General features: G+C 48.2%; 1 protein-coding gene across 1 annotated transcript in view; it reads right to left on the bottom strand.

Moving 5' to 3' along the window:
- Window positions 1–370: 370 nt before the first annotated feature.
- Rftn1 (raftlin, lipid raft linker 1) overlaps window positions 371–26,731 on the bottom strand; it is a 193,737-nt gene continuing 167,376 nt past the window's right edge. Inside the window, exons 8-10 of the mRNA XM_021149367.2 lie at window positions 11,318–11,421; window positions 9,700–9,781; window positions 371–1,595 (exon numbers count right to left, since the gene is read on the bottom strand). Coding sequence (XP_021005026.1) covers window positions 1,269–1,595; window positions 9,700–9,781; window positions 11,318–11,421 — 513 coding nt within the window. The 3' untranslated portion in view covers window positions 371–1,268. The remainder of the gene's footprint in view (window positions 1,596–9,699; window positions 9,782–11,317; window positions 11,422–26,731) is intronic.

The following is a 26,731-nucleotide window of genomic DNA, read 5'->3' as shown; positions in this document are numbered from 1 at the left end:
ATTAAAACTTAAAAAAGATATGGCTGAACAAGGCTTTGCACTCCACACGTTTGCAGGTTTTGTTTTTAATAAACTTGGAAATGAAGAAGATTTTCCTCATTAGATAACTTTTGGTGAAACTTTAGAAACCAGGGGTCTGAACCGACCTGTGCACTCTCGTTCACTGGATGGCATCTGAATTCACTCTCCACTTCTTTTTAGCAAAGCCTGAAACCCTGGTGTGTTTAGGTAGCTCTGCTGTTTGTCATGGTCTACCACACTGGCAGGAGGTAAAAATGTAATCGTCACCAGGAGGTGAAGGGTCGAGTCCGTCTACACCATGCCGGGGCCTCTGCCAGGTCCTGGTAAATACTCGCTTCTCACCACGCTCTAAACTCAGGTCATTTATTGCTTTAAATAAACAAGAAAGAGACAGGGCTGTTTCCATCGAGACAACTGGTGTTCTCGCTCCATGGTTTGCCAGATGCTTCTACTTAAAGCCTTAACAACACGTTATGGACAGTATGAACATGTGACAGGCACAGCATACAACTCAATGACACATCAACAAAAACAGCACACAAGGGCACCCAGTTACCAACTGCTCAAAATGACAACATATTCATACATGTGTTGAAGACAAAATTTAAAAACAGTATTTTTTTTGGCATTAATATTAACACAGAATACTTTCTTGAACATTCTGTAGGAGCCAGGGCTTAGGGAATTACCTGTTTGTTTCCAGATAACCACTATCTATAGAACTACCTTAAGACAGGCAGGAGGCTTGGGTACCTCCTATTCTCCAACATCCTTGTCTTCCACAACAGCAGGGTCTCCAGAGCTCAGGTGGGGAAGGCCAGCCGGCAGGCTGCAGGGTTAATGTCACTATGTTCTTGCCCAGAGCAGCAGCATGTAGGAGTGAGCAGAAAAACCTTGGTTTGTAGCAAAGGATGTCCCAGAAGTTGACCCAGATGTGCCCTGGAGTCCTATGGGGCAGTACAGGCACTATGGTCCATGCCCTTCCTTGTGGAAGAGGCGGACCAGAGTCGGGGCCTCCAGCCCTGAGGTCTGGGAGGAACAGGCCAACTTTGCACTCTAATAGAAGTGGATCATTAAGACAGCTTTCCAGTGGATGTGCAGAAAACAACACCATCAGAGACCCACCCTCACGGGGCCAATGAGCTAACAATGGGAGGTCAAGCCAAAGGGTAACACAGAACAAACCAGCTGCTAGCAAGCTTCCCAAGGTTTGCAATCACAACGCAGGCCTAGCACAAACCACGGACTCAATTTGCTTCTGTTGGAGTGGGGCCTGCAGCAAGCTCAGCCTCAGCTCTGGGATTGGAGTGCCTAAGGGCCACCGAGTCCCTGTTGTGGCCAGCGGGACCATTCTGCACAGCTGCTGAGCCCTGCCTTTGCTCCCTGACCTCAGAGGCTCTGCCCCACTGCGGTGCCCCCAGCACACAGTTTCCCACATCTCCAGCCTTGGAGAACTGGTCTTCCAGATTCTTCTCATTCTCTTCTGCTTGCTGCTTGTCGCTGGCGCTGAGTTTCCCTTTGGATTTCCTTGTCTGCCTGCCGTGGATCTCGTTCCGGGAGAATCGCCACTGGAACTAGAAGGCACAGAGAGTGGAGATGGGTAAATTCTCAGGAGCTCAATCTCCTGCTTCACTTCACCAAACCCCAGATTCCCGGGACACCATCAAGCTAAATCTAACCCAACCCATCTCCCCCACCCTTGCTGCCTGCTTACACCTTCCATGAGTGTTCTAGATTTGGGGAGCTGTGGAAGGAGAAGGGTGGCATGGGCCCCAGGCAAAGGAGGTGAGGGCACATGGTGCAGGTGTTTTGCTGCAGAGCCCAGACCCTCCTAAAGGACTTGTGAGAGTGATGCCTGCCACCAGCCCTCTTGGACAAGCTGACAAAGGTCCCCAGGCAACTTGCAAATCTACGACTGGTGTGGCTTGTTCATAACAAACCACTTTTTTTTTTTTTTTAACAACTGTTAGAAGCTAGCCCAGCTCAGTCACCTTATAACCACACCACTTCAGCCAGGCTGTCTATAAGACCCCATAAGGCCCAACAAACACCCAGAGGACCGTTCCGACCCCAGCTGGCTGCTGTAGCATTGCTTATCTACTCCATGGAGTCTGGACACCATGTTTCCCTGGTTTGGTCCCCACACGGATGGAAGTTCCCAAACAGAACCTTCTGACCTTTTCTGTGGATTTGTGAGAAGTTGGTTAAGTTAGCTCGTATTTTATCCTTGGAGTAGTCAGCCGTAGAGGGAAGTCAGAAGAACCTGTACTTTTGCCAAGAGAATGGTGAGATTGTCTCGGGTGAGAGGCTTGACTGCAACTACACCAAAGCACCTCGAGGCTGCTGAGCCCATGTCCTGGCTCTGGGACACGATGGCTGTCCCCAAGCAAACTCTTATCTATGTGAAGTCCCTCTCCTCTCATGGGTGTCCCCTGCCCCATACACTGCATAGCCAGTGTTGAGTAATGTCTCCTGTGGATACATGGTGTCCTAACAAGGACAGTTCTGCTAGCCTAGAGACGAATCACTTTCTACTACTAGCTTAGTATCTGCCCTTGCTCACTATACCAGGACATGTCCACGTTCTCTGGGAAAGCCTGGCCACAAAGTGTCCTCTAGAAGGCCACCTTTTGTTGACCTGGAAAAGCTAAGAGTGCCATGGGTATGAGGCAAGGACAGAAGCTGTTCTCTCCAGCGCCTTCTCCAGTAGAGTTTGGCCTGTCACTGTGAGCTAGGAAAGATCCACTTCAATCACACTCCACTCTCTGGGTCATCGCAGAGGGGCCTGCTCAGGCAAGCACGGGCCTTAAGGACTATACTATTTCCTGTGGATACATGGATTTGGGGTGACCTCAGGACTTCTGCTGCTGCCGCCTGGATCTCTCAGCAATCACAGAGCCAGATCCCCAGGGAGATGTGGCTCGGCCTCCCCATTCTTTCTTTGGCAGGGGGAAGTAGTCTGAAACTGGGGATAGAATAGTGGTCCACGCTGAGCACTTCAATAGCACACTGCCTAAGAATAGGCAGCCATTCTTGATAGGAGTGCACGCTTCCCCTAGCTCCCCAGGTAGGTCTCCCATAAGCGTTACTAGTGGAGTTTTACACACGATACAAAGAAGTTCAGAGATGTTGGCTAACTTGTCCCAAAGGACACAGCTAGGAAACCCCAGGGCTGATGTTTAACCTGATTTCTCCAGACCCACCTTCCCAATCTTCCCTTCTGGGCAAAGACAAATAAACAAAACAAATAAACAATCTTTTTCTAGGAGGTAAGCGCACCTTTGGAACGGCTCCGCTCTGAGCATAAACACTTTGGCCTTCCGCATTCAGAGGTCAGAATGAATCAGTCAGGTCACCTGGGCCCTTACACCCAGTCACCAACCAATGAAGTCCAGACTTAGTGCTTTGGTTTGGCTTATTAACAACAAAGAGCTTCCTGTTGATAGGCTCCCTGACATCAATCAGGATGCAACATTAATTACAAGAACTAGTGAGTAGAGGTTCACAGGTGAGAGCCCAGAAAGAGGCCAGACTACTCAGTTGATACCCAGGGCCTTGGCCCTGAGCGAGCAACCTCATCATGGAGGTCCCTGTAAGATACAGCTACAGGCCCTGGTTCCCGAGGGCCCAGCTCAGTGAGCTGGCAGGATGGGGGCTGACTTGACTCTCAAGTTCTACTGTGGCTGCTGGTGGTTCTCAGACCACAATCCAGAATCGGCTGGCCCAGAAAAGCTTCTGGAAGGGCTACAATATCAGAGAAATGTCTAAGAAGAAAGATCACCTCCTCAGGCTACCCACGGGAAAGGGCTTCCTCAGCCTCTCCCACTCTGCCCTTGTTGCTGGAGGAATGGGGCAGTTGCCACATGTAATAAACAACACTAGCTTCAGATCCTGAGGCTCCAAAGGAAGCCACAACCTGGGGAGAGGCCAGGAGCACAGTTTGCCTCGGGTTGTGCCTCTGAGGCGGGATATGGAACATGCCTCAGAGCTCCCCCAACTGAAGAGTTTCTGTAGCTGGAGGAGAGGCAGGGAGGTCTAAGGTCAACTACCAGGTCTGTAAGGAAAACAGGCTGGACAGAGCCAGGGCTTTTTCTCAGCCACCACATCTGTGGCACTGAGACTGCTTAATTCAGCTAACCTACCTAATCAGAATTAGATGTGGGGCCTGAGCCTGTAAGGCAGGCCTACCAGAGAGGTGTCAGCAGGAAATCACAAGCTAAGGTCTTCTGGGCTACAGAGTGAGTTCAGGTGCAACTTGGGCAACCTAGTTAGGCCTCATCTCAAAAATACACACACACACACACACACACACACACACACACACACACGCTGCGGATATAGCTCATTGGTACAATATTTGCCTAGCACCCACAAGACCCTAGGTTTTGTAGTTCAAAAAGGCAAAGAACAAATGGGTGGCAGCCGGGTGGGAAGGAAGGACAGAGAGCCTTCACCTTGCAGTTTGGTTACGGAGCGGGGCTGGTGAGTCTAGCGAGGGCCTTTCAGAAAGTTGTACAAGGTTACTTCCGTTACTTCAAGAAGCTGAGCAGGTTTGGTTCCCAGCACCCCTGTCAGGCTGCTCACAGTTGCCTTGAAGTCCAGCTCCAGGGCCATCTGATACCTCTGGTCTCCACGAGCCCTACACACACATGCACAAATCCACACGCACACACATACTCATATGTGTAGTTAAAATCTTATAAAGGAGGGAGGAAGGGAGGGAGAGGGAAGGAGAGGGAAGGAAGGAAGGAAGGAAGGAAGGAAGGAAGGAAGGAAGGAAGGAAGGAGGCTAGCTGGAAGGAACACTTTTCCAGCATGATTGACTAGAATGATTGACAGGACACACTCGGTCACACCTGCCAATCCTGCAGTCCCATTCTTTAAATTCCGATCCTAGCGCAATATGTGTTCCGGGCTTAGAAGTCTGATTAATCAGTCAGCCACTCAGCAGGTATCTCCTGAGCATCCCCTAAAACCCAGGTACCACACAAACAACAATCAGAGGGAAACACGTTTCCGACTCACGCAGGCCAGGATACAGTGATCCCAGATAACAGAGCCGGGACAGAGATCTGCTAGAGTCTGGGGTGCTTTCCCAGCGTGGCACTGTGATGGCTTGGATATAATGAGTTGTCCCCCAAGAAGTGCATGAGCCTCTAGAAGGGCAGCTACCGAGAGGTGACCAGACAGTGAGCGCCTTCACTGACGGTTTCATCATCCATTGACTGGCTTGTCCTACCATGGCGCTAACTGCAAGGTGGTGGGAAACTGGGCATTGGGACCTATGTAACCATGGGCTTTTCTCCCACACCCAAGTTCCCAGAAACAACAACTCTGGGACTTAATTAATTATGAATAAATGCTTAGGCTATAAACATTTATATTATTCTTCAACTAGCTCATAACTCTATCACCCATTTGTTCTACTCTATGAGTGCCACATGGCTTGTTATCTCTCCTCAGAGCTCTCTGGTGAATCTCCTCACGCCTCTCTATCCCAGTCCCCACCCCCAACCCCACTGGATGTCCCACCTTTTATTTCCTGCCTCAGCTCATAGGCCAACAGCTCTTTTATGGACAGGTGATGCCTCCGTACAGCACACAAGAAAGGCCAATGGAGGTCCTAAAAAGACACTCTTGTCCTCTAAACTTCCTGGGCTCTTCCTCTGCCTCCTGGGTGTCACGAGCTGAAGATACTCCTCAGCCTCACATCCCCAAGGCCATAATTCTGTCCCGTGCCAGGTCCTGAGCAACAAAGGCAGCTGAGCCTGGGTGGAAACCTTGAACCAAGAGTCTTTCCTCCTTTCCCAATCTGTCCTGGGTATCTATCACGGCAACGCAGCAGAGATGGCTAATGTGGCGAGGCCTCAGGGGGACAACACTTTCCTGAGGAAGGAGGCTGTATAGAGAGAGAATGGAAAGCCACATCCTAGGCATTACGGTCAACAACAAGGGCCCTGAGGCAGAAGCAGTGGAGGACTGTAAAGGCCAATGCCATTGCTATGTAGAGGAGGTTCGGCAAAAGGCTGAGGGCTTCATGGGCCACAGAACATACCCTCCATCTTTAAGGCGACAAAGCTACTGACAGAGACGTCATGAGCAGTAGGGTGAGAGGGTCCAGCTGCTGCCTGCTTTTTCTTTCCTTTTTAACTGCTTTTTCGAGACAGGGTCTCATACTTGTCACATACCAAGGATGACACTGACCTTACTGTCCTCCTGTTTCTACCTTCCCAGTGACTGGGTTCCAGGCACAAGCAACTGTGCCAGCCTTAAACTGGCCTTATTTATTTTATGTGCAAGAGTCTTGTGTCTAACATGTAGGTATGCATACATCCATGGTTTTGTTACAAATATATAACAAATGATGGGATGGGAGTTACAGACTGTTGTGAGGCTCCACGTGGGTGCTGGGAACTGAACTTAGATCTTCTGTCAGAGCAGTAAAGCATTCTTAACTGCTGAGCCATCATTCCAGCCCTAAACGGACCTTTTAAATGATCACATTGACTCTGAAAAGAAACATTTTTGCAGGGGAAATATGCTACCAGGAGGCAAGAGTAACTGGACCTATGATACTGGGAGATTCTAGAATTTCTACGGTTTAAAACATAAAGTGACTACTAGGAGGAGAAGGGGCTGAGGATGCCCTGTGGGAGTTCTGTCATTTTAGAAACGGGCGTGTACACGGGAAGGAGGGTAGGAAGTCCCATGTGCACTGTTAGATGGAGTAAAAGAAAGGGATGATGGAGGAGGATCGGATGAAGCGACACTAAACGATGACACAGAAACCGTGAGCGCAGAGATGGCTAGCAAAGACCTGGCAAGAGGAGAGATGGGGTGGGGCTGGACCCTAAAGAGCTTGTTCCAGAATCAAGAATTGTAGTTGGAGAATGAAATGTCCCTCACGGGTTCCTGTACTTTATTCTTTAGCTGATGGCACTTTTTGGGAGAGTTATGGAACCTTTAGGAGGCAGAGTCTCCCTGGAGGAAGTGGGCCCCTAGGACAGGCCTTTCAGTTTTCTAGCCTGGCCCCACTTCCTGTCTGTCTCTCTTTGCTCACTGTAGGCATGGTGTGACCAGAAGCCTCCTGTTCCTGCTGCCATCCGCTTCCACCATGATAGGCTGGAGTCTACCTTAAACTGACCGCCAGAAACCCCTCCCTTCCCAGAGATGCTCTTGCCGTGGATTTGATGACAGCAACCAATGCATGATGGCACCAAGAGACGAAGTGCAGCCTACAGAAGCAATGGGGACTGGACGCAGTGGCTGATGGGTCATGATGGGACAGGGACCCAGATGGAGGCAGCTGAGGTGTGAAAGGGTGGGGGACAAAGACTGAGTGCACACAAGTCTTTCTTGGCAGGGGGTGGGGACAGGGCTGTCTCATGGAGAACAAGTGAATGCTGAGTACCATATTGATTCAGGACACCTGAAGAGAGAGCAGTCTGTCTGCATCGGCCTAGCCAGTGAGAGTAGGCTCACTGGCTAAGGAAACATGGCTTCTGCCCTTTCCCTGAGGAAAGCCAGTTCTACTTTCATGTCCCCTCTGTGGGATGCCAAGGTTTTCATGTGAAAACTTAGGAAGCCCACAAGGAGATACCTGGCAGGGGAGTCTAGAGCCGTTTCCATTAAGGGGCTCAAGCCCAATCTCTTCACGTCTGGTAGCTGACCTTGTGTGTTCCTTACTGAACGTTGCTTTCTATGGCTGGTGACGTCCTGAGAGCCTGAGACTGAGGACTATCTGATATCAGTCTATGGCCATCCATCTTCCAGGTGGTGGCTGACTGCTCCTGGGGGTTAATGGGTGACTGGCAGCTGCCTTCTGGTCCACCTCGGTTGTCACCTGTCACATTACTGTCCCAGAGCTTGGAGAGTGGGCCTCCTTTGCACTCCAGTCCATCTGGATCCTTGTCCTCACCAACCTGGCATTCCTTCAGTAAATGGGCAACCCACAGGGTTTGTTGGCGGATAAGGGACTACTGCAATCTGTTCACTGGCTGGATGTTCCTACCTGGGACTCTTGAACAAAGACTGGGGTATATGGGGGAGGGGGCCAACTGTGCAGAGCCAAACAGGGTGGCAACTTTCACCAGAGTGTGGTCATGGCCATCAAGGTGGAACAAAGTGGATCCGGGTGACACCTAACTGGGGCCTTGGTAGACTCCATCAATATGCTGGCCTGTTTCTGAGAAGCTAGTAATACACCTTCAGCATGCTTGTCCATGTTCTTTTGTTGTAACAGAATAAGAAAGTCAACTAGAGGATTCTGGAGAGAGAGAGAGAGAGAGAGAGAGAGAGAGAGAGAGAGAGAGAGAGAGCGCACTCAGCACTTGGTGCTCTTTCAGAGGACACAGGTTCAATTCCAGCACCCATGCCAAGCAGCTCACGAACTCCTGCAACTGACTCAAGGGCTCTAATGCCTTTTCCTGGCCTCCACAGGCATTGATGTACAGGGGATAGCATGCAGGCACACCCACATACACATAAGATAAAAATTAATATTAAAGGAAAGTCAACTAGAAAGAAGGGAAGGTCTAGTTTGGCTCAGAGGGTTGTTTGGCCTGTAGTGAGACAGCGTGTGGTGGTAGGGAGTGGTTGTAGAGAGTGTTCACCCAGTGGTGACCCAGAAACCAAGAGAAAGGGCACCAGTTACGATACCCCCTTCAAGAGCACACCCCCTCGCCCATGGCCTAGCTTCTTTTCCATTCTGCCCCATCACATAAATGCTTAACTATATACCTCATTAAAGTACCATCAGGCAGAGACCAAGCCATAAGTACCTGAACCTTTGGGGGACATTGCAGATTCAAATTGGAACACACAGGAGAAGCCCTGACCTCAAAGAGGATGGGTGGTGCATCTGAATCATCCATCAGAAGCAGATGCTGGGCTCAGTTTCAGGACACAGAGAAAACTCTAGGAACAGCCACTATCCCTCTGTGACGCCCTGCCCATGTTAGACAAGAGAAGTCCACCAAGGAGGAAAGAGACCTGGTGACCCTCCAGCATGGGCCTCCCTGGGGATGAACTGCCACAGGCTATGCTGGCCTCTGTCTCCATCACCGACTGCCAGTCAAAGACCTTTGGCTCAGGTCCCAGAAAGAAGAAACTGGGAGTTCCTCTGCTAAGATGATCAAACTTCTGGTTTACACTATAAGGCAAGGCCCTCTACACAGCAGAGGTTGGCCTCAAACTCACCTTCTTGTCTGTAAATCCTGAGTGCAGGGATTACAGACTTACACTAATACACCAGGCTAGGATCAGCAAACTCCGATGACCTAAGGGATCTAATAGCCAGGCCAGAGCTCCAGCCAGCTTGTTATGAGATCAGACATGGCATTTGACCACAAGCTCTGCCCTTCCCAGGCCTCTGTCAAACTGCAGCTGACTTTTGTGTCCTGATTTTAGCCTTGTGGGATTCTCTAGCACATGCTGGTGACAGAAAAGCATCTGCCATCTGCTCAGTAGTCAGGCCAGCAGACAGCCTGAGGACCAGTTTCTAGCTCCTCAACGGCCCATCAGGCATCTCTGCTATGACCCAGTGTGGACCCAGGTCTTCATTGAGCCCCTAGAGTGTTTGGAAATGGGAGAGTCCCAGCTGGCGCAGACGCCACTGAAGCCAAGATGTGCAGACATAAACCCATGGAGGGGAGAGCAGAGAGGTCTCGAGTCTCTTACCTTAGATTCCCTCTTCTTGGTTTTCTGAGGCAGACATGGTCTCTGAAGAAACACAATCTGCTTGGTGGACACGTTCCCTTCCCTACAACACAGGAGCCGAGGATTAACATCTCCCCCCAGCCCCCGCAAAACACACACACACACACACACACACACACACACACACACACACCATCCTCTCCCCATGGGTGAAATCCTGAACGTCCTATGAGTGAAGGAAGGCTGCTGCCTGACTTAAGACTGGAAGTCAGAGTTCCCACTCTTAAGTCAAGGGTTATCAATTGTTACCAACCAATTCTGCCTGGCTATCCCTACTTCCTGGCTAAAAATTCCCATGCTCTTGACAGGCGGTGGCAGCTGGTGCCTTGGTTAAGTGAGGATATAGTGGCAGATTAGGGAGTCCCCAAAAGAACAGCGTTGCCTTCCAATTCTGTCTTTGGTAGTCATGGTATGCTGCATAGGAGACTAAAGACAGGCCATGAGTTTAGCCCTCCAGGGTGACATGAAGGTGGTACAGGGAGAGCTGATATATATGTAGGCTACTGTGTCACCCCTACAGACACACTGAAATCAGGCGCTAGCTGCAAGATGGACATGGTCATTAACTCTGACTCACACCTATGGAAAGAGAAATAGAGAGCTTGAGAGCTGTGTGTCAGAAAAGGCAGGCCCCCATGCTGCGTGCGCCTTGGACAGAAATACTGAAGGTGGCTGCGGGTTCTCTCCACCTCCACCCTTCTGTTCACCTTAACTCTTTTGTAACCGCCTCCGACTGCCTTCAGCCCAGAGATCAAGGAAAGGAGATCGAGTGCCGTAGCTAGCACTGCAGCTTTGCCAGAGGCTGGGTCTCCACGCTACGGCTAGCAGCCTGCAACTTCTCTGACAAGCCAGAAGGGAACACTCAGCCCAGAGTTCACACCGGGAGGATTCGGGTAGACCAGCACATTCCCAGGGGCTTTGTCCATTCACCAGTGTGAAGATGAGGGAATAAGTGTGCGTCTCTGAGACAGCTCTGTGTACCCCTGGGGTTCACATCCCTCAGAACACTGGGTCTTCCTGACCAAAACTCATTCCCATCATGGTTGTGCCCTCTGGAAATAACTAGGGAACACTCAGATAGGGTACGGGACTTAGCCAGGGTGACATAGGTAGCAAATGGCAGACTGCTGGGTGTTTTCTGCTCCATTATCAGCCTCTGCCTGGACAAGACTTGGTCTTCAAAAGGAGCCCAGTGGTTCCCAGTGGCCAAACCAAATGTTGCCATAGACAGGCAGGGGAGCATGCCGTGGACTGAGAGGACCCAGAGGAGCTGGAAGAGGGGTCTAGGAAGGCCATGGGCTAGCATGGCTTTTACCCCACTGTCAACCAGCCCAGGACACCTGCTGTTGCCTGTAGTGTGAAACTGTGCAGTGAATTCATTAAAGGCAGAAATCTTCAGGGCCACGGGGTAGGGAGAGGAGAGAGGGCTATCACTGTAGGTCAACAGAGAGGCAGCCAGCTGCAGGGCAGGAGCCCAACTCTGCATACTGAGGTCTTTGGCTACCTCCTGCCAACTGGGCCTCAGGTCTGAGCTTCACGTTTCACCCATGAATGTCATAAAGGTCGCTCTGTTTGTTACCTGGTCGTCTTGAGGATAGGCGTTGGCAGCACACAGGTGAGCTGCCATCCGTAGGCCGCTAGCGAGTTCAGCAGGGGCATGTAATCGGTCTGCACCTCTGTACCCTGTGGAGAAAGGCCACCGTGAGCACTGCTATCACCGAAGGTCACCTCCTCACCACTTGAGTTTATCCTCCTATTGATTCAACCAAGCAAAGCAGAGTTGGAGTCTCTGAGAGCATGAGCTGCAGACGTGAGAATTTGGGGTTAGTCTCTGCCTAGGCCGGCATGGTCTGTGCAGTCGGTAAGACGTCAAAGCTCTCGGACAGATTCATTAATTTTGCTTTATTCTCATCTGGACAAACAGTCTCCTGTGAGTTTCCCTGAAGAAACGCAATTACCTTCCTCCAAGACCCATCCTCAGCGCGCACGCTAGCGGAGATGCTCTGCTGTCCTGGGGAGTTAAATTACACTTGACAAATGATCGAGCCATTTGCATCCTGGGACCACAGCTACACACAGAGAGCCTTACTGGGTTCTGAGCCCTGCCACTCGGGAGGAAATGCTTGCCGCTTGTGCTTTATTTATAAGTAGGGCCTGAGGACAAGTATTTGTTTTACAATTCAGAGTTACACGCTCTCTGGCATAGGGAGATTCACTTAACATAAGGCCAAGGCAGTAGGAAGCACTACAGGGACATCCTGACTTCATAGACCTTGCTTCTAACTCTGGGCTCCCCACCAGAGAAAATGAGGTCCCCAGCCCTGCTCTGGGTATACACTGCACTCTCCATCTCTATTAACTGGCTTAGGAAAAATGACAGATCTTTACCCAGGTTCCTTCAACCTTGGTACCATGAACAAACACCCCTGAAAGGAAGCTGTGTCTGCAGAACTGATTGGCTGATTCGAATTTCAGTTCTGTAGAGAGATTAGAATGTTGCTCTCTAGGGGCTAGTCACCTAGGGGGTAGTTCTAGCCCTTGGGAATAGCAAATGCTTTCCCACCCATGTATCCGAACTAACATCATGTGACTAATAAACAGAAATCTATTGCCGCCTATTACCTTAGCAGCCCACTAGCTTCCACTAACCCAAAAGCTGAGAATGACGTCAGATAGCATTACAGGCCTATAGAAAACCCCCCTATTTGCTGTACCACCTCTCTGATGAACCCACTAGTATATTTTAAGCTTGCCTTGATTTATAACTTTCTTTGTTCTGTATAACTACAAGACATCATGGAACTACCCATATGTTGGAATTTGGGGTAACCTAAATCCGTATTGCAAGGCAATAATCACCCAAAACAGCCCCAGAATAAACTATTTCTTATCTTTTAAAGATGAGGGGTTCGGTTTTGCACCGAAGGGAGCCACACAGATTCATCTCCCTTGTTATCTGGGAGCTGTGCACAGAAGGTGAACTGCATGCAAGCAAGTATACACTGGGCTGCTGGCGCGCTGTGGTAGAGTGTCAGCAAGAAAGCAAAGAACCTTGGCTCTGGTCAAAGCAGGCTTCCTGGCCAGGTACATGGTAGCAGGGTGGGCTTCACTTGGAGAAGTGTACTTTTCTTAGAGTAGGGCCTGCTGGAGCCACCTGGAGCGTAGCCTAGGGAGTAATGCTGGTGGATCCGGATGCTTTGAACTAGGGAGCTGGGAGCAAGGCTGAGGAAATAATCTACTTTTTCAAATGGCTTTGAAAGTTTCCAGAACTTTCCATTGACTGGGCACCAGTGTCATCCTGGCTACCAAGTCACCTGAATCCGGATAGGTAACAGATCTATCTGTGGTTTTCTAAACCGTGAAGATCAGACCTATGCCGTGCGTCTACACCTTGGTTAGGCAACTGTGGCACAGACCTCAGTTGGGAACTTGCGGGAAATGTAGGTTCAAAGACCTAGTCCCACTGACCTAGGACTTCCGGAAGCATGCCAGAATCTATAGAGAGTCACTATTGCAGTCTCTGTGCCACTGAGCAAAAACCTGCCACCCGGATAAACTCTTAGTTCCCTCCTGAAGAAAAAAATGCTGCCTATAACTTTGGAGCTAAAAATCCTCCTCGAGCTGTCATTTTCAATTTAACTGTTCTTATCACCCATAGGAAAAGAAAGGTAGCCGAGGGTCTGCAGTGTCTGGGAGAATGCAGTGGCGGGGAAAGGCAGGGGAAAGGCCAGGGAAGAATGGAAAATCAGAAAAGGCAGGGACAACAAAGAAACAGCTGAATTAATTTACAGGACGGGTCATGAGAGGGTCTTTGCAGCATTGCTCAAAGCCACCATCATGCCAGCCATGGCTTAGCAGGTAGTCAGCCTGACCCTCATTTCTGTTGTCCCTCAAGACATAAGGACACCTTCCTTCCAGACCAGTACAGGCTTCCGCTATAGCTGAAAGAAAGTCCTGTGGCTTCTGTAGCTAAAGATTCCCTAACCCCACCCTCAGCGCTCCCAGCTTCAAAGACTGGAGGGGGAAAAAAAAGAACAATTTAAATCCACACACTCAAGCTTTGCAAGGTTCTGATTACTTGGGCCTATCAGGGATAACCTTCCCACTTTATCAAGCACTGTGACAAGCCTACCACAATCAGACAGTAGCTATAGCAACCATGTCAAGCTTTGGCGCCTTCACAAAGCCCTGAGTGGCAAAATGCAGTCTTTTCATTGGTGGCTGTAGCCAGGCCAGGTTTTTCTCGGCAGGAGCCCAGAAAGGCAAGACAATGACCAACCCCTGCTGCCCGTGACCTGCTGGCTCCGACAGGCCTCACCAGGGCCACTTCTATTTCACTCTGTCTTATTTCACTTTGTCACTATCTTGAAGAGAAAAAACAGCAGGAGTTCTCCCAAACATGCCCTCCCTTTGCCCCTGCAAGGGTAGGAAATGTCAGTCGTGGGGCTCTGAATCACAAGGACCAAAAGGAAACAGGGGACGCACAGTAAATCCACAGAGCTCGGGACATTCAAGCCTGAGTGCTAATTTCTGAGCTGTCAATCAGAGTTGATGAATAAAATACAGGCAGGAGGGGGGAGGTGCACCCGCCACGTTCGCTCCCGCTTGGGCCTTTAGGGCTGGTTTCTGTTTAATTCATGTTAAATATGTTTTTTCCATAAGCATCTATCGAGGTCACTTTGCATATTACCAATACAGTGAGACGGCCTTTCTAGAGTCAGATGAGCCCCACCCCATCAGTTGAAGACACTTTTAACTCCATTAGCTGAGAAGGTGGCTAGAAACAGATCAGGAAGGCAGGCTGCTTTGATCTGCTTTTTTGGTGACACTGGGAGGAAGGAGAAGAAAGCACCAACAGCTCTCAAAAGCCATCCTGCTTATCCTGCTTATGAAATGAAAAGATGTCTCTTTCTGTAAGTCAGAACAAAAAACTTTAATTAACTCTCCTCTCTCCCCTGTTGGATACCTAATCTCCCGTCACACCTGGAGTGTTAAAAAAAAGTGGAACATATTCTGTGTGGTTTTTTTCCTTCAACTTGTATAAAAGGAATTCATTTGTATTAATGGCCCCCTCCCTCTTTGATCCCTATTAGATTCTCCAGTGTTTGAGACTCATATCTGACATAAGCTTACCCTACCCTCCACCGACTGCTACAACAGAAGGTATAGCTTTCGAAGGAATACATTTGACCCTCTCTACAGGGAAAGGATGGGAGACCACATATTGGTCCACTGAGAAAGTTTATAATCCGACGTCAATGTGCTCTTCTTTCCTTTTTTGTCTGCAATTTCTATTAATTAAATCAAAAGTCAGACTTCGTTTTATTGCAGCTTTATAAAAAAAACCGCTCAGTGTGAGTCTTGTAACGAGCCTGGCAGAAATTGAAATATTCCAAGGAGACACATTTATTTTCTTAATCTTAAAGGAAATCCCTGTCCTAAAACCAGGGTCATAAAAACAGATCCAGGGCTTTAAGAAACCTACCTGCCCACTACCCCACCTCCACCTTCCCACCCTAGTCCCCCACCCCCCACCCCCACCCCTCACTGGGAAATCAGGCAATACCCATCCCACAGCAAGGTGCCCAGAGGAAGAAAGATAAAGGAAACTGACTTATCCCTGTCCCTGCAGTTTTCAAAAGCAGTTACAGGCCCTGATACCAGGCCCCCAACTCTCTATATTCTCAACTATTACAAAACTGATCCTCAGAGCCTGCAGGGAGTGGTCTCCTGTACCCCTCAGGTACAGAGCGTGAGCCACAGGGTTTGGGGCATCAAACTCACTGGCCATTAAACCTCCATTTTTGCTGTTCTGATATCCAATGTTCCAGTCTTCACTCCTGCTCTGATGCCTTCCTTACATTTAGTGCTGACAACCAGGAAGAGCTTTTCAATGGGTCTACACAGATGAACCCTTTCCCAACCAGTGGACCCTTTCTTGACCAGTCATCTTTCTCCATGTTCCATCTCCCATTCTCATCTTTCCTTAGCCTTCCAGGGACCATGACTCCTTCCAAGCTCACTGTACTGGCTGGTTTTGTGTGTCAACTTGACACAAGCTGGGAGCTGGAGTTATCACAAAGAAAGGAGCCTCCCTTGAGGAAATGCCTCCATGAGATCTGTTGTAAGGCATTTTCTCAATTAGTGATCAAGGGTGGGAGGGCCCCTTGTGGGTGGTGCCATCCCTACGCTGATGGTCCTGGGTTCTGTAAGTAATCATGTTGAGCAAGCCAGGAGAAGGAAGCCAGTAGGCAGCACTCCTCTATGCCCTCTGTATCCGCTTCTGCCTCCAAGTTCCTGCCCTGTGTGAGTTCCAGTCCCAGTTTCCTTTGGTGATGAACAGCAACGTGGAAGTGTGAGCTGAATAAATCCTTTCCTCCCCAACTTGCTTCTTGGTCATGATTTTTTGTGCAGGAATAGAAACCCTGACTAAGACACTCACTGTGACCCAGAGACTTCACCCATAGTTTCTAACAGCCCTGTGAGTGGAGGAGTTTCGTGTTAACTCTATATTGGCAGCAAGGATATACTCACTCACCTTTGTCTCAGCCTCTAAGCCAACCTCCTACACACAAGAGGGCCATCTTCGCCATTTCTGGAGCCCACAGACAACACTGGCCATAGGTAAGGGCCACATAGATACCCACTGGTGCCTCGGAACTTCAACTTTATTTCAGACCCCCCCCCCCCGACACCAGTGGTCTTTGGTTCTTCAGGATAGTTCCCTCCCTCCTCGAAGCCTTTTGGGAATTTAGTTCTGGCAACATTTCCAAACGGACAGACATTTCATGTAGAAATACCAGTCCCAGCCCGTTTCGACCTATAACTTGAGCAACAGCCCCTGTTTGTTTGTTTGTTTGTTTGTTTGTTTGTTTAAAAGAATTCCAGTTGGATCTATATCCAGCCTCAATATGCTCATTACAACCAAAATCACTGCCCTAAATTTGGTGTGTTAGAATCTGCCACTTTGCCAGTGCTTGACAAAGCTACAATGAAATGGGAATGGGTCAGAAGCTCTCAATTCCAAGCCCTGTCATCTCTATTCTGGTTCTTCCTTTGCCTCTCCATTTCTGTATATCCGGTTTTATTACCTCGAACTTCTTTTTTTTTTTTTTTTAAAGATTTATTTATTTATTACATGTAAGTACACTGTAGCTGTCTTCCAGAAGAGGGCGCCGGATCTCGTTACGGATGGTTGTGAGCCACCATGTGGTTGCTGGGATTAGAACTCTGGACCTTCGGAAGAGCAGTCGGGTGCTCTTACCCACTGAGCCATCTCTCCAGCCCTACCTCGAACTTCTAAACTTAAGCCCCATACACTCTCTCTCTGGTTTTGACCTGTTTCATGAGCCCCCCTCCCTATCACACTCTCTCTCTGGGTTTTTCCTGTTTCATGCTCCCCCCCCCCGCCCCCGCCCCCATGAAGCTTTTCTCAGGCTCTGCTCTTCCTTTCTACACACACCTTCTCTCTTCTCTTGTCTCCAGGCCCTCCTCAGCACGCCCTCTTCCTCTCCCTGAAACTAGCTCTCTCTATGCCCAGGGACAAATGGTCGACCTATAGATCTCTTCTTTGGTTCAAAGGCCCAATTGAGATCAAAGACCTCACCCCTCCTGGGGACCCTAAGTCCTGCCCAGAACAAAAAGGAAGCATGGTGGGTATGGTTGCTGATGGTCATTAACAACTATCCTAGGAGTGCCACACTGAAGTCTTATCTCCTATGGTGTCAGACGGGAACTGCTAAGATAAAAACAATGGCATCAGGAGCAGAGGACCCCTAAGTACTAAGTGACTTTGGCAAATTGCCCTGCCCTGTTGGGAGTTCATCGTGCAGCTGTCAGGAGATGGGGTTTGGCCCTCCCATTTCTGACATAAGCATGTTTGTCTTGCAATGTCCTCCAAACCCTGTCCCGGGCCAGACTGGCTTCCTAATTCTGTAATGAAGTAAGGGAGAACAAAACAAAGGTACTGTGCTCCTAAGGGCAGCTAATGGAAGAACTACGTTCAATACAGGCTCCTGACAGATACCTCATACCACAGAGATGATATAGTAAAACCAGCGAATGGGATGCTTGTCCATGGAGAGCCCTCTCTGCCTACAAGTTTCCCAAGCAGTAATTCCAACTTAAAGAGTTCTTGACAGGGTCTCCTTGGTTGATTTCTAAGGGTATAGTAGACAATTTACTCTGTATCTGCTGCTTTGTATCTGCTACAGATACTCACTCAAAGTCCAAAGCATGGACTGATAGATGACTTCATGTATAGTATATAGACTGACTTGTGTTTTCTATAAGGGTTATCCGGAAATTTATAAAGGATCCTCAATTAACAGTATGTACATAGGTAATGTTAATTCAGTACACTGTCCTGTGTATGTAGCTTACATTCAGCTTTTTTTTTCCTTTTTCTTTCTTTTTTTTTTTTGTTTTTTTTTTTGTTTTTTGAGACAGGGTTTCTCTGTATAGCCCTGGCTGTCCTGAAACTCACTTTGTAGACCAGGCTGGCCTCGAACTCAGAAATCCACCTGCCTCTGCCTCCCAAGTGCTGGGATTAAAGGCGTGCGCCACCACTGCCCAGCTTTTTTTTCTCTTTCTTTTTTTTTTAAAGATTTATTTATTTATTATATGTAAGTACACTGTAGCTGTCTTCAGACACTCCAGAAGAAGACATCAGATTTCGTTATGGATGGTTGTGAGCCACCATGTGGTTGCTGGGATTTGAACTCCAGACCTTTGGAAGAGCTGTCGGCGCTCTTAACCACTGAGCCATCTCACCAGCCCTTTTTTTCCCTTTCTTAAGATGGCATTGCATAGCACTATCTTCTAAGACAAATAAGACCAGATGTAGCTGCTTATAAGACCATGACATCTAGGTATGCTGAGTACACATAACTGCATCATAAAACGAAGGAGCAAAGAAGGTCACCGGACCCTTATCCCAGGGTAGACGCGCGACTGTTCATATTTAATCTATTACACGTGGGGATCCCATGGGCATGGGTGCCCGATGGGTGATGGGCTCACTTTAGCCATCTTCACACTCACCGTGAGCAAAAAGCCATCATGTGTTTTGCCACCACATTGTGAAAGATATCCTGAAAAGAGCAAACACTATGTGACTTCATCACTACCTTGGTTAATGTAATCATGTGGCATGCCCCAAAATGGAGGTATCCATAAAATGTCCCAGTCCTACTGAGTCCTAGGAGAATCGCCACACCCCTTCTTATATTGGACTAAGGGGGTAACACCAGGCCTCCAAGGTGTGATCTTTTTATTTGGGGTGTTGTGTTTAATTTTGACAGTTTGTCCACGACCTATTTACTGGCGTCTAAGGTCGTCTTAGGAGTTTTCCCTGGCCACCTACCTCCAAACACAGGCCTGCTAACAGAAGGGGCTAACTAACACTTTCAGATTTACAGCGACCAAGGCTGTTTACTTCCTGTACTAAGGACAAAATTGCCTCAACTGCTTTCTTAGCAAAGCTCTCAGTAAGGACGGTAACAATCTTAATGGTCTCACTCTCACTTTGTGTGTGTAACAGATGCTACCCCACAAGCATAGCACATGTCAAGGATGCATGCTGCCACCAAAGGCTGTCTTACATTCGGTTATAACCATCCCTTAGGCCTCAGACATGCCTCCTCTGAGGCATTTTAACTGCTGTCCTTTAGAGTGCTCTATTCCCCCAAATCCCTAACAGCAGTTAGGGTATTCTGTGGGATGCGATATGGGGAGTTAGACAGATTCTCTGACAGGCAGACAGACAGGGAGAGGGCGGGGCAGACTAAAGATGGAGAACATGCAGGATGGCTTCTCCCTCACCTAAGACAACCTAGAAGAAAAGCCTGGTAGCCTTTTCTCCAGCAAGGAAAGCCCCTGCTGACAGATGGGGCCTGATGAGGTCAAGGCCAATCAGGATGCCACAGCTGGGGACCAACCAACCATCCTGTCCTTGTTCAGACTGACCCAACCCTAAATTAGAGGTAGGGGGAAAGACCCTTCAAAGACTAAGACAGAAAGAGAAAAAGAGAGAGAGGGAGGAAAAGAAGGAAGAAGAGAGAAAGGGAAGGAGGGAGGGAGAGACAGAGACACTGGATTTTGGCTTCCAGATTCTCTATTTCCTACAGGGTATGTCTCCTCTTAAATTGCTGACCAAGTACTCTGGACCCTCCTCCCAGTCTGGATGACTGCTGTAGTTTGGATAAAAATGGCCCCATAGGACCATACTGAATGGCACAATTAGGAGGTATGACCTTGTTGGAAAAAAGTGTGTCTCAGTCTCTTCCTGCTGCCGTCAGATTAAGATGCAGATCTCTTGGCTCCTCCAGCACCCTTTCTTTCTGCAGGCTGCCATGCTTCCCACCATGACAGGAACAGACAAAACCTCTGAACCTGTGCGCTAGCCTGAATTAAATGTTTTCCATTCTAAGAGTTGCCTTGATCATGGTGTCTCTTCACAGCAATGGGAACCCTAAAACATGGGTCAGGGTCATACGCTTTGGCTTTCACTCGGCCTGTAAAGATACCGGGGGACCCTTGAAATGGTGGGTAGGGCTTTGTACTGGCTGGTTTTGTGTCAACTTGACACAGTCTGTAGTTATGGCAAAGAAAGGAGCTTCAGTTGAGGAAATGCCTCCATGAGATCCAGCTGTAAGGCATTTTCTCAGTTAGTGATCAAGGCGGAAGGCCCCTTGTGAGTGGTGCCATCTCTAGGCTGGTAGTCCTGGGTTCTATAAGAAAGCAAGCTGAGCAAGCCAGAGAAGCTAGCCAGTAAAGAACATCCCTCCATGGCTTCTGCATCAGCTCCTGCTTCCTGACCTGCCTGAGTTCCAGTCCTGACTTCCTTTGGTGATGAACAACAACATGGAAGTGTAAGCTGAATAAACCCTTTCCTTCCCAACTTGCTTCTTGGTCATGATGTTTGTGCAGGAATAGAAACCCTGACTAAGACAGGCTTTAACTAGGCTGTACCTCTGGGCTCCTTCCAACTGCCCATGTTTGAGTCTCTTCTGCTTCTCAATAAGCTCTATGCAAATACCTAACAGTCACTCCCTATTCAAATCTAACTCTGCTGCCACCGTGGGCTCCTAAAATGACCCTTCCTTTTCTGGATGTTCGTTGATGCCAATGCCCTTCGCCTAGCTAATGTGCCATTCAACTCTTGCCTCTTCTTCCTACTTGGGGCTCAGAACTAAAACAATGATGGTTTCTTTGCTTCCATTAACCTCTGCCCCACCGGCGTTCAGAAAGCCTTAAAGAAATTTCCTACCAGCTGAATGCCCTTCAGGACCAACTTGATTCTTTGGCTGCCATGGTACTCCAAAACTGAAGAGGGCTGGACTTCATGACTGCTGCCTGTGGAGGGGCTGGTGCTTGCTCCAGGAGCAACACTGCTGCTTCTACATCAATTTAGATGTAGATTTGGAGGCCAAACAGATGGAGAATTCAACAACAATCCCCCTTCTCTTCCTTCTCCTCTCTTCCCCCTCCTCCTTCTCTTCTTCTTCTCCTCTTCTTTCTCTCTCTCCTCCTCCTTCTCTCCCTTCTCCTCCTCCTCTCAATCCTCCTCCTCTTCCTCCTCCTCTTCCCCTTCTTCCTCTTCTGGATGGGCTCTTGTTTCTCTCTTGCCCTGGCTCTGCCCCCTCACTCCTTCCTTCTTTATTGTCCTAATATTTACCTCTTTCCTTCGTCTTTTAAACATTTTACAGATATTGCTCCTGGATCACTAGGTCCACTACACAGGATGAAGCACAAACAATGCTTCTCTTAGAGTCGCACCACACCTCTAAACTTCCAGCAGGTGCTCCCTCTGCCAGCAGGAAGTAGCCAGGCTCAAAGCAATGCCCCCCTATATCTCTTATATGTAAAGTGTCTGGAATAAAGGAGATCTTCTCATCCCCAAACTAGGGCCATAAAACAGGTCCAAGACTTCAAGCAACCCCCTGCCCACAGAATTCTGGAAAGTCACCAATCCCATCAAATAGCCAGGAAGTACCAAAGCAGGCCACCTACTTATTCCCTCTCTGCAGTTTCAAAGCCCTTCCCTGCTCCCTGGTTTCCACTACAAAAGCTAGCTACCCTGCACAGTGAGTGCTCCTGTATCCTTCCATGCTCAGCCACAGGGTCTGAAGGAACCGACCTCCAGAGCAATGAAAGTTGGCTCTCACCATTCCAAAGTGGAACTCAGCCTGTTATTTCATTCTTTTTCCCACTAACTTATTTCCTACAAATCTATCAGACTACTGAAACAATGGACCCTGAAGAAAGTGAATTTTCTCAGGAAAGGCCCTGGCCCCAAGGGAACTTGTCTCCCAGAGAGTTCGCATAGCACTAGCGACCTTACACACTGGTCGACTGATCAGAACTGCAGTGATGTGGAGAGCTCGGCACGCTGCAGATCCAGAAGCTAACCACTTTATCCTGGACTAGTCTTGTCCCCTGAACAGTTAGCAACTCCTTGCCCACCATGAAGCCAGAACTAACATCCAGTGACTAACAGATAAAAACCTTTCTTTAGGAATCTATGAACAGAGCAGACCACTGATTTCCATCCACCCAAACATGTCATCAGATAGCATCTGAGGTCTTCAGGAGAGCTTCCCCCATCCGGCCGTCCGGCTGTCCGGCTGTCCCCGCCTCTCTGTTGTTTCCATGTCTTTAAATTGATTTACGGTTTTCTTTGTTCTGCTACTGGAAGACTTCTAAGACTGCTTCCATGTGGGAACCCAGGACCTGCAGCAACCTACCCCCATGTTTCCTGGAGGGTTCTTTAAACTTGGCTCAGGAATAAACTATCCCTCACTCTCTTTGGGGTGGGAGCACAATGCGCAGTCCGCGGTGGGCAGGACTGCTAACTTCTCCCTTTCTTGACCCTTCACTTAACTTTAGTCTTATTTCGAGACCATAAAGAGGACTTGACCATCTTCCCAATATGCTCACACTGAACCAATCTTGCTCCCCCCCCTTCTCTTTCTCCTCACCCGCTTTCGACTATTTCATTGGCTACATAAAGATGGGTGGCCAAGGCTGGCTTAGGGCACAGGCTGTGAGCCCAACGTTCAGTCTGAGTTACATTGGGACCATGCCATCTTTCTTATGTCATCCTTTATTTTCCTGACATTTAACCATCACCACCCCCATCTCCCTAATGGTTACAGGAACTCGTAATTAATGTATTCTTTTTGTTACAGTCTATTTTATGCCACCATTCATCATGTCTTTCAGTGGAAGACAGCATTTCTGGAGCTCTCTAAACCTTGATCTGATCTGGCCTGGCTGCTTTCCATGCCCGTGTTTTCTTGATTCTGGTGTCTATAACTTGTAAGTTTTGGTTTCCAGGTTCCTTCCCACTTTGCTGGGACATCATCTCCTTCAGTGTCTCCCTAGGAAGCAATGCCCTGGAGATCATTTGAATCCCTACACATGCCTTTATTTCCAATTGACAATTTTGAAACAGAAGCCTGGACCGACATCTATTTTCCATGTTAAACTTAACAAGTACTGTTTCTAGAGATTAGATATTGTGATATACACACATATGGGTCATATAATCTTCTCTTGGTAACAAAAGGGACTCCTGAAAATGAGGCAGTTTTAAATGTACCATTCTACAGAAAGAGTCACTGTCATAGAGAAAGGAAAACAAAACAACAACAAAAAAAATAAAAACAAAAACAAAAAAAGCCTGGCTAGCTGATTTGGTGCAAGGCAGTTTTTCTTTAAAGGTCCCGGCCTGGAGAAATCCCTGCCTCCTTTTCACCATAGGCCAGGCGTTAATGATTCAGACTCTTGCATGATCTCCTTCCTAACTTCAGGCTACCACAGCTCCTTCCCTGAGTCCTGGGTTCTACAAGTTTAAGATGCAAGGGCTTACCTAACAAATAACTTGGGGCATGAGTCAGTCCCCTTTTCTGATCATGGGCCCAGCCACCTAGCAGATTGCCTGTAACTCCCCAACTCTCAGACTTAGGACAGAAGCAGGCACCAGCCACCCGCGGGGTGGAGAGGGGTCCTGTGTCTCCCGCTCATCTGTAACTGTTAGATGAACTCTCAGCACACCCCGTGCCAGAAATGAACCTGATTACTTGATTTCTTACAACTAATTGTGCTCTATTAGGAATTATTTTCTCCGGAGTGTAGCCTGTTGTACTGTGTTGGAAAACTTTAGGATCTTCAAACATCACAACCTTTTGCTTGAGTGTGAACCTTTTTACTCAAGACTGCACACCTGGCAGGCACACACGCTGTGGGTTCTTGCCCTTCCGTTCTGTAACGTGGTCTCTTTTTACAGCACCATCCTTGGAGGCCCTCCCCATTCCGTCTTCTGTCTTCCTGGGCTGACTGCTAGTCAAAGTCATTAGTTTATGCTCATTACCTTGCTACTCCTACCTTCATAAACTGTATTTATTATACAAGGCTTTCTCCCTTTCACCCAGCCTTATTTTTATCTGTTAATATTCTCCATCCTTATTTAAGTCCTCAAAGCGCATCTATCTTCCAAGTCTTCCCTTCTTTTCTACGGAAGCCTGTTTGTGTTTCATGAACACTTGTTAACTGTGTATGATCCCTGAATTACCATTACCGGAGACCTGTCTGTATAGCTTATCGCCCCATACGGAGCTTTACACCATGCTTCTGCTCTGCTCAGCTGGCTGCTCCTTCCATGCCCTGTGCTTTCTGTCCTAACCACTTTGCTTCTCACCAAGGCTGGAGGTAATTTACATCCCTCCATCTATAACATCCCATCTATAACATCGTATTCTCTCTCTCTCTCTCTCTCTCTCTCTGTATGTCTGTCTGTCTGTCTGGCTCTGGCTCTCTGTGTCTGTCTGTCTCCCCTCCTCCCTCTTTCTGTGTGTGTGAGAGGAGGAGGCTCACTGTGTAGCCCTGGCTGTCCTGGAACTCATTACTCAGACCAGGCTAGCCTAGTGTTAGTGCCAATGAAGAAGGGCACAGCACCAGTCTCTCTTCCCATCTTAGTTGTTCTTGCAAGTATCTATCTATCTACATTGTCTCTAGGCGACTATGTTCTATAAAGAGCACTAAGTTATTGAATGTGGAGCCATTTTTCTTCCTAAGGGAAAGGGGGAAGTTGTTCTTAGTAATTTCTGCATGTTTGTTACCTGGCCAACATGTTTGTGTTTGTCTAAAGACACTTCGTTTGCTGTGTCTTGCTGGTTTGTGAACTCTCAGGCAGTCGCATGTGTGTAAAGCCTGAACAACCGCATCCAACACTTCTGTCTGCTAGGTAAAGCACACCACAGCACCCCATGCTTAGAAACCTCAGCTCCGTTCTCAGGGGCTGGTTTTAATAATGAAATCACCAAGGATGCCTGGCACAGTGGCACATGGCTTTAATCCCAGTACTCAGAAGGCAGAAGTAGGTATCGTCCTGCGACTTTGAGGCCAGCCTGGTCTATATATCTAGAACAGACCGGCCACTGCCATACAGTGAAATACTGTTAAAAATAAAGAAATAAATCACAGGGTTAAAGAAGAAAATGTGGCCCAAGCAGACCATGAAAAAGACATATGTTTGCTCTGAGCACCACACAATGAGGCAGAACACGGCTTTGTTCAGCCCCAGCTGGAACAATGAACAGTGGGGTGGTTCAAACGCCGTGCTATTGGGCATATATTTGCAAAGGACTATGCGTCCACCATAGCAGGAATTGCCTCTGGAGCTACAAGTAAGTTTTTCCGGGCAGGTGAATTTGGTGATACAGGATCTGTGGCTGTAAGCATCAGCTTGGTCTATTTCTCATCTAAATCACCCCTTTCCTGTCACTTCTCTGGGATTTTTCAGAAAAAGGATACACCCACATCTAACCACTCTCATTTAGGACACTTTTTATTGTAATGTTTAAAGGGCCCACTAGATACTCTTCCGAAGAACAGACCTCAGAAGTAAAAAGACAAAAACAATACATTTGATTACATAAAAATCCACCTATATGACGGAAGATATCGCATGTAGATTCAAAAGACACAGCGGGTAAAAGCTCTCATATATCACAGGCAGAATTTCTAAAACTCACAAGAAAATATGATCTAAATTTTAAAATGGTCAAGGATGTGGCAATGAGAGGGTTAAAAATCAAATAGCCATTAGACAGACCAAAAAAAGTGCCAGTCTTGTAATAAACTAAATGCAAGTTATGCTACTCATAGGCACTGTCTTTCGCATATCCAACCTTCAAGTGTGACAACCTACTTTGCTTACCAGGCTGTCAGGAAACACGCGTCCTCGCGTGCTGATGGAAGGGCAGACTGAGTCAACCCCTCTTAGAGAACAACTTGACAGCATCTCTCAGAGTTACAAATACATCCACCATTTACCCCCTGACCCATGATCTAAGTTCTGGGAACTCGTCCTGTGTATAAAAAATGCAAAATGGGGGAAAAAATGCAAAACCATTCACTGGAGAACTGTTTGTATAGCGAGGCCCTGGCAGCTCCAAGTGCCACTAGCACTGGACTGCTTCATCCCTGCAGTGCTGAACAAGAGAGGCCCAGGTGCCACATCAGGGAAATGAGGACACAAAGGGGGAATCGACTCTCATACTGAATGGAAGGACCCTGCAGAGACACCCAGGAAGGTACCATCATGCCTGTCTATGGATGTCTACGCCCCAACCCCCAGAACTGGTGAATAAACCCCCTTATACAGGAAAAGTATTTGGAAGACATTATCAAGGATCCCAGTGTTAATAGTTTATCCTAAATTATTAGGATAATAATAATTATTATGTGGGATCAGTATAATACAAAGGCCCTCATCACAAAGAGGCATGGGCAAGGGCAGAGACTAGAGTGATATAGGGAAGGGTCCAGGGGCCAAAGAACAGAGGGGATCTCTTTATCCTCGGGGGAGGGATGGGGGAAGCTGCTGTGTAGCTAACACCTGGCTTTAGTTTCTTGATACCTGCTGTGGCTTGAATCCGAAATATCTCCTACATGCTTTTGTTTTGGATGCTTATTCCCTAACTGGTCA

Source organism: Mus caroli, unplaced genomic scaffold (genome assembly GCF_978045245.1).
Source record: "Mus caroli unplaced genomic scaffold, Mus_caroli_1 scaffold_18, whole genome shotgun sequence".
NCBI lineage: Eukaryota > Metazoa > Chordata > Mammalia > Rodentia > Muridae > Mus > Mus caroli.
This window is presented reverse-complemented; position numbering and strand designations above follow the sequence as displayed.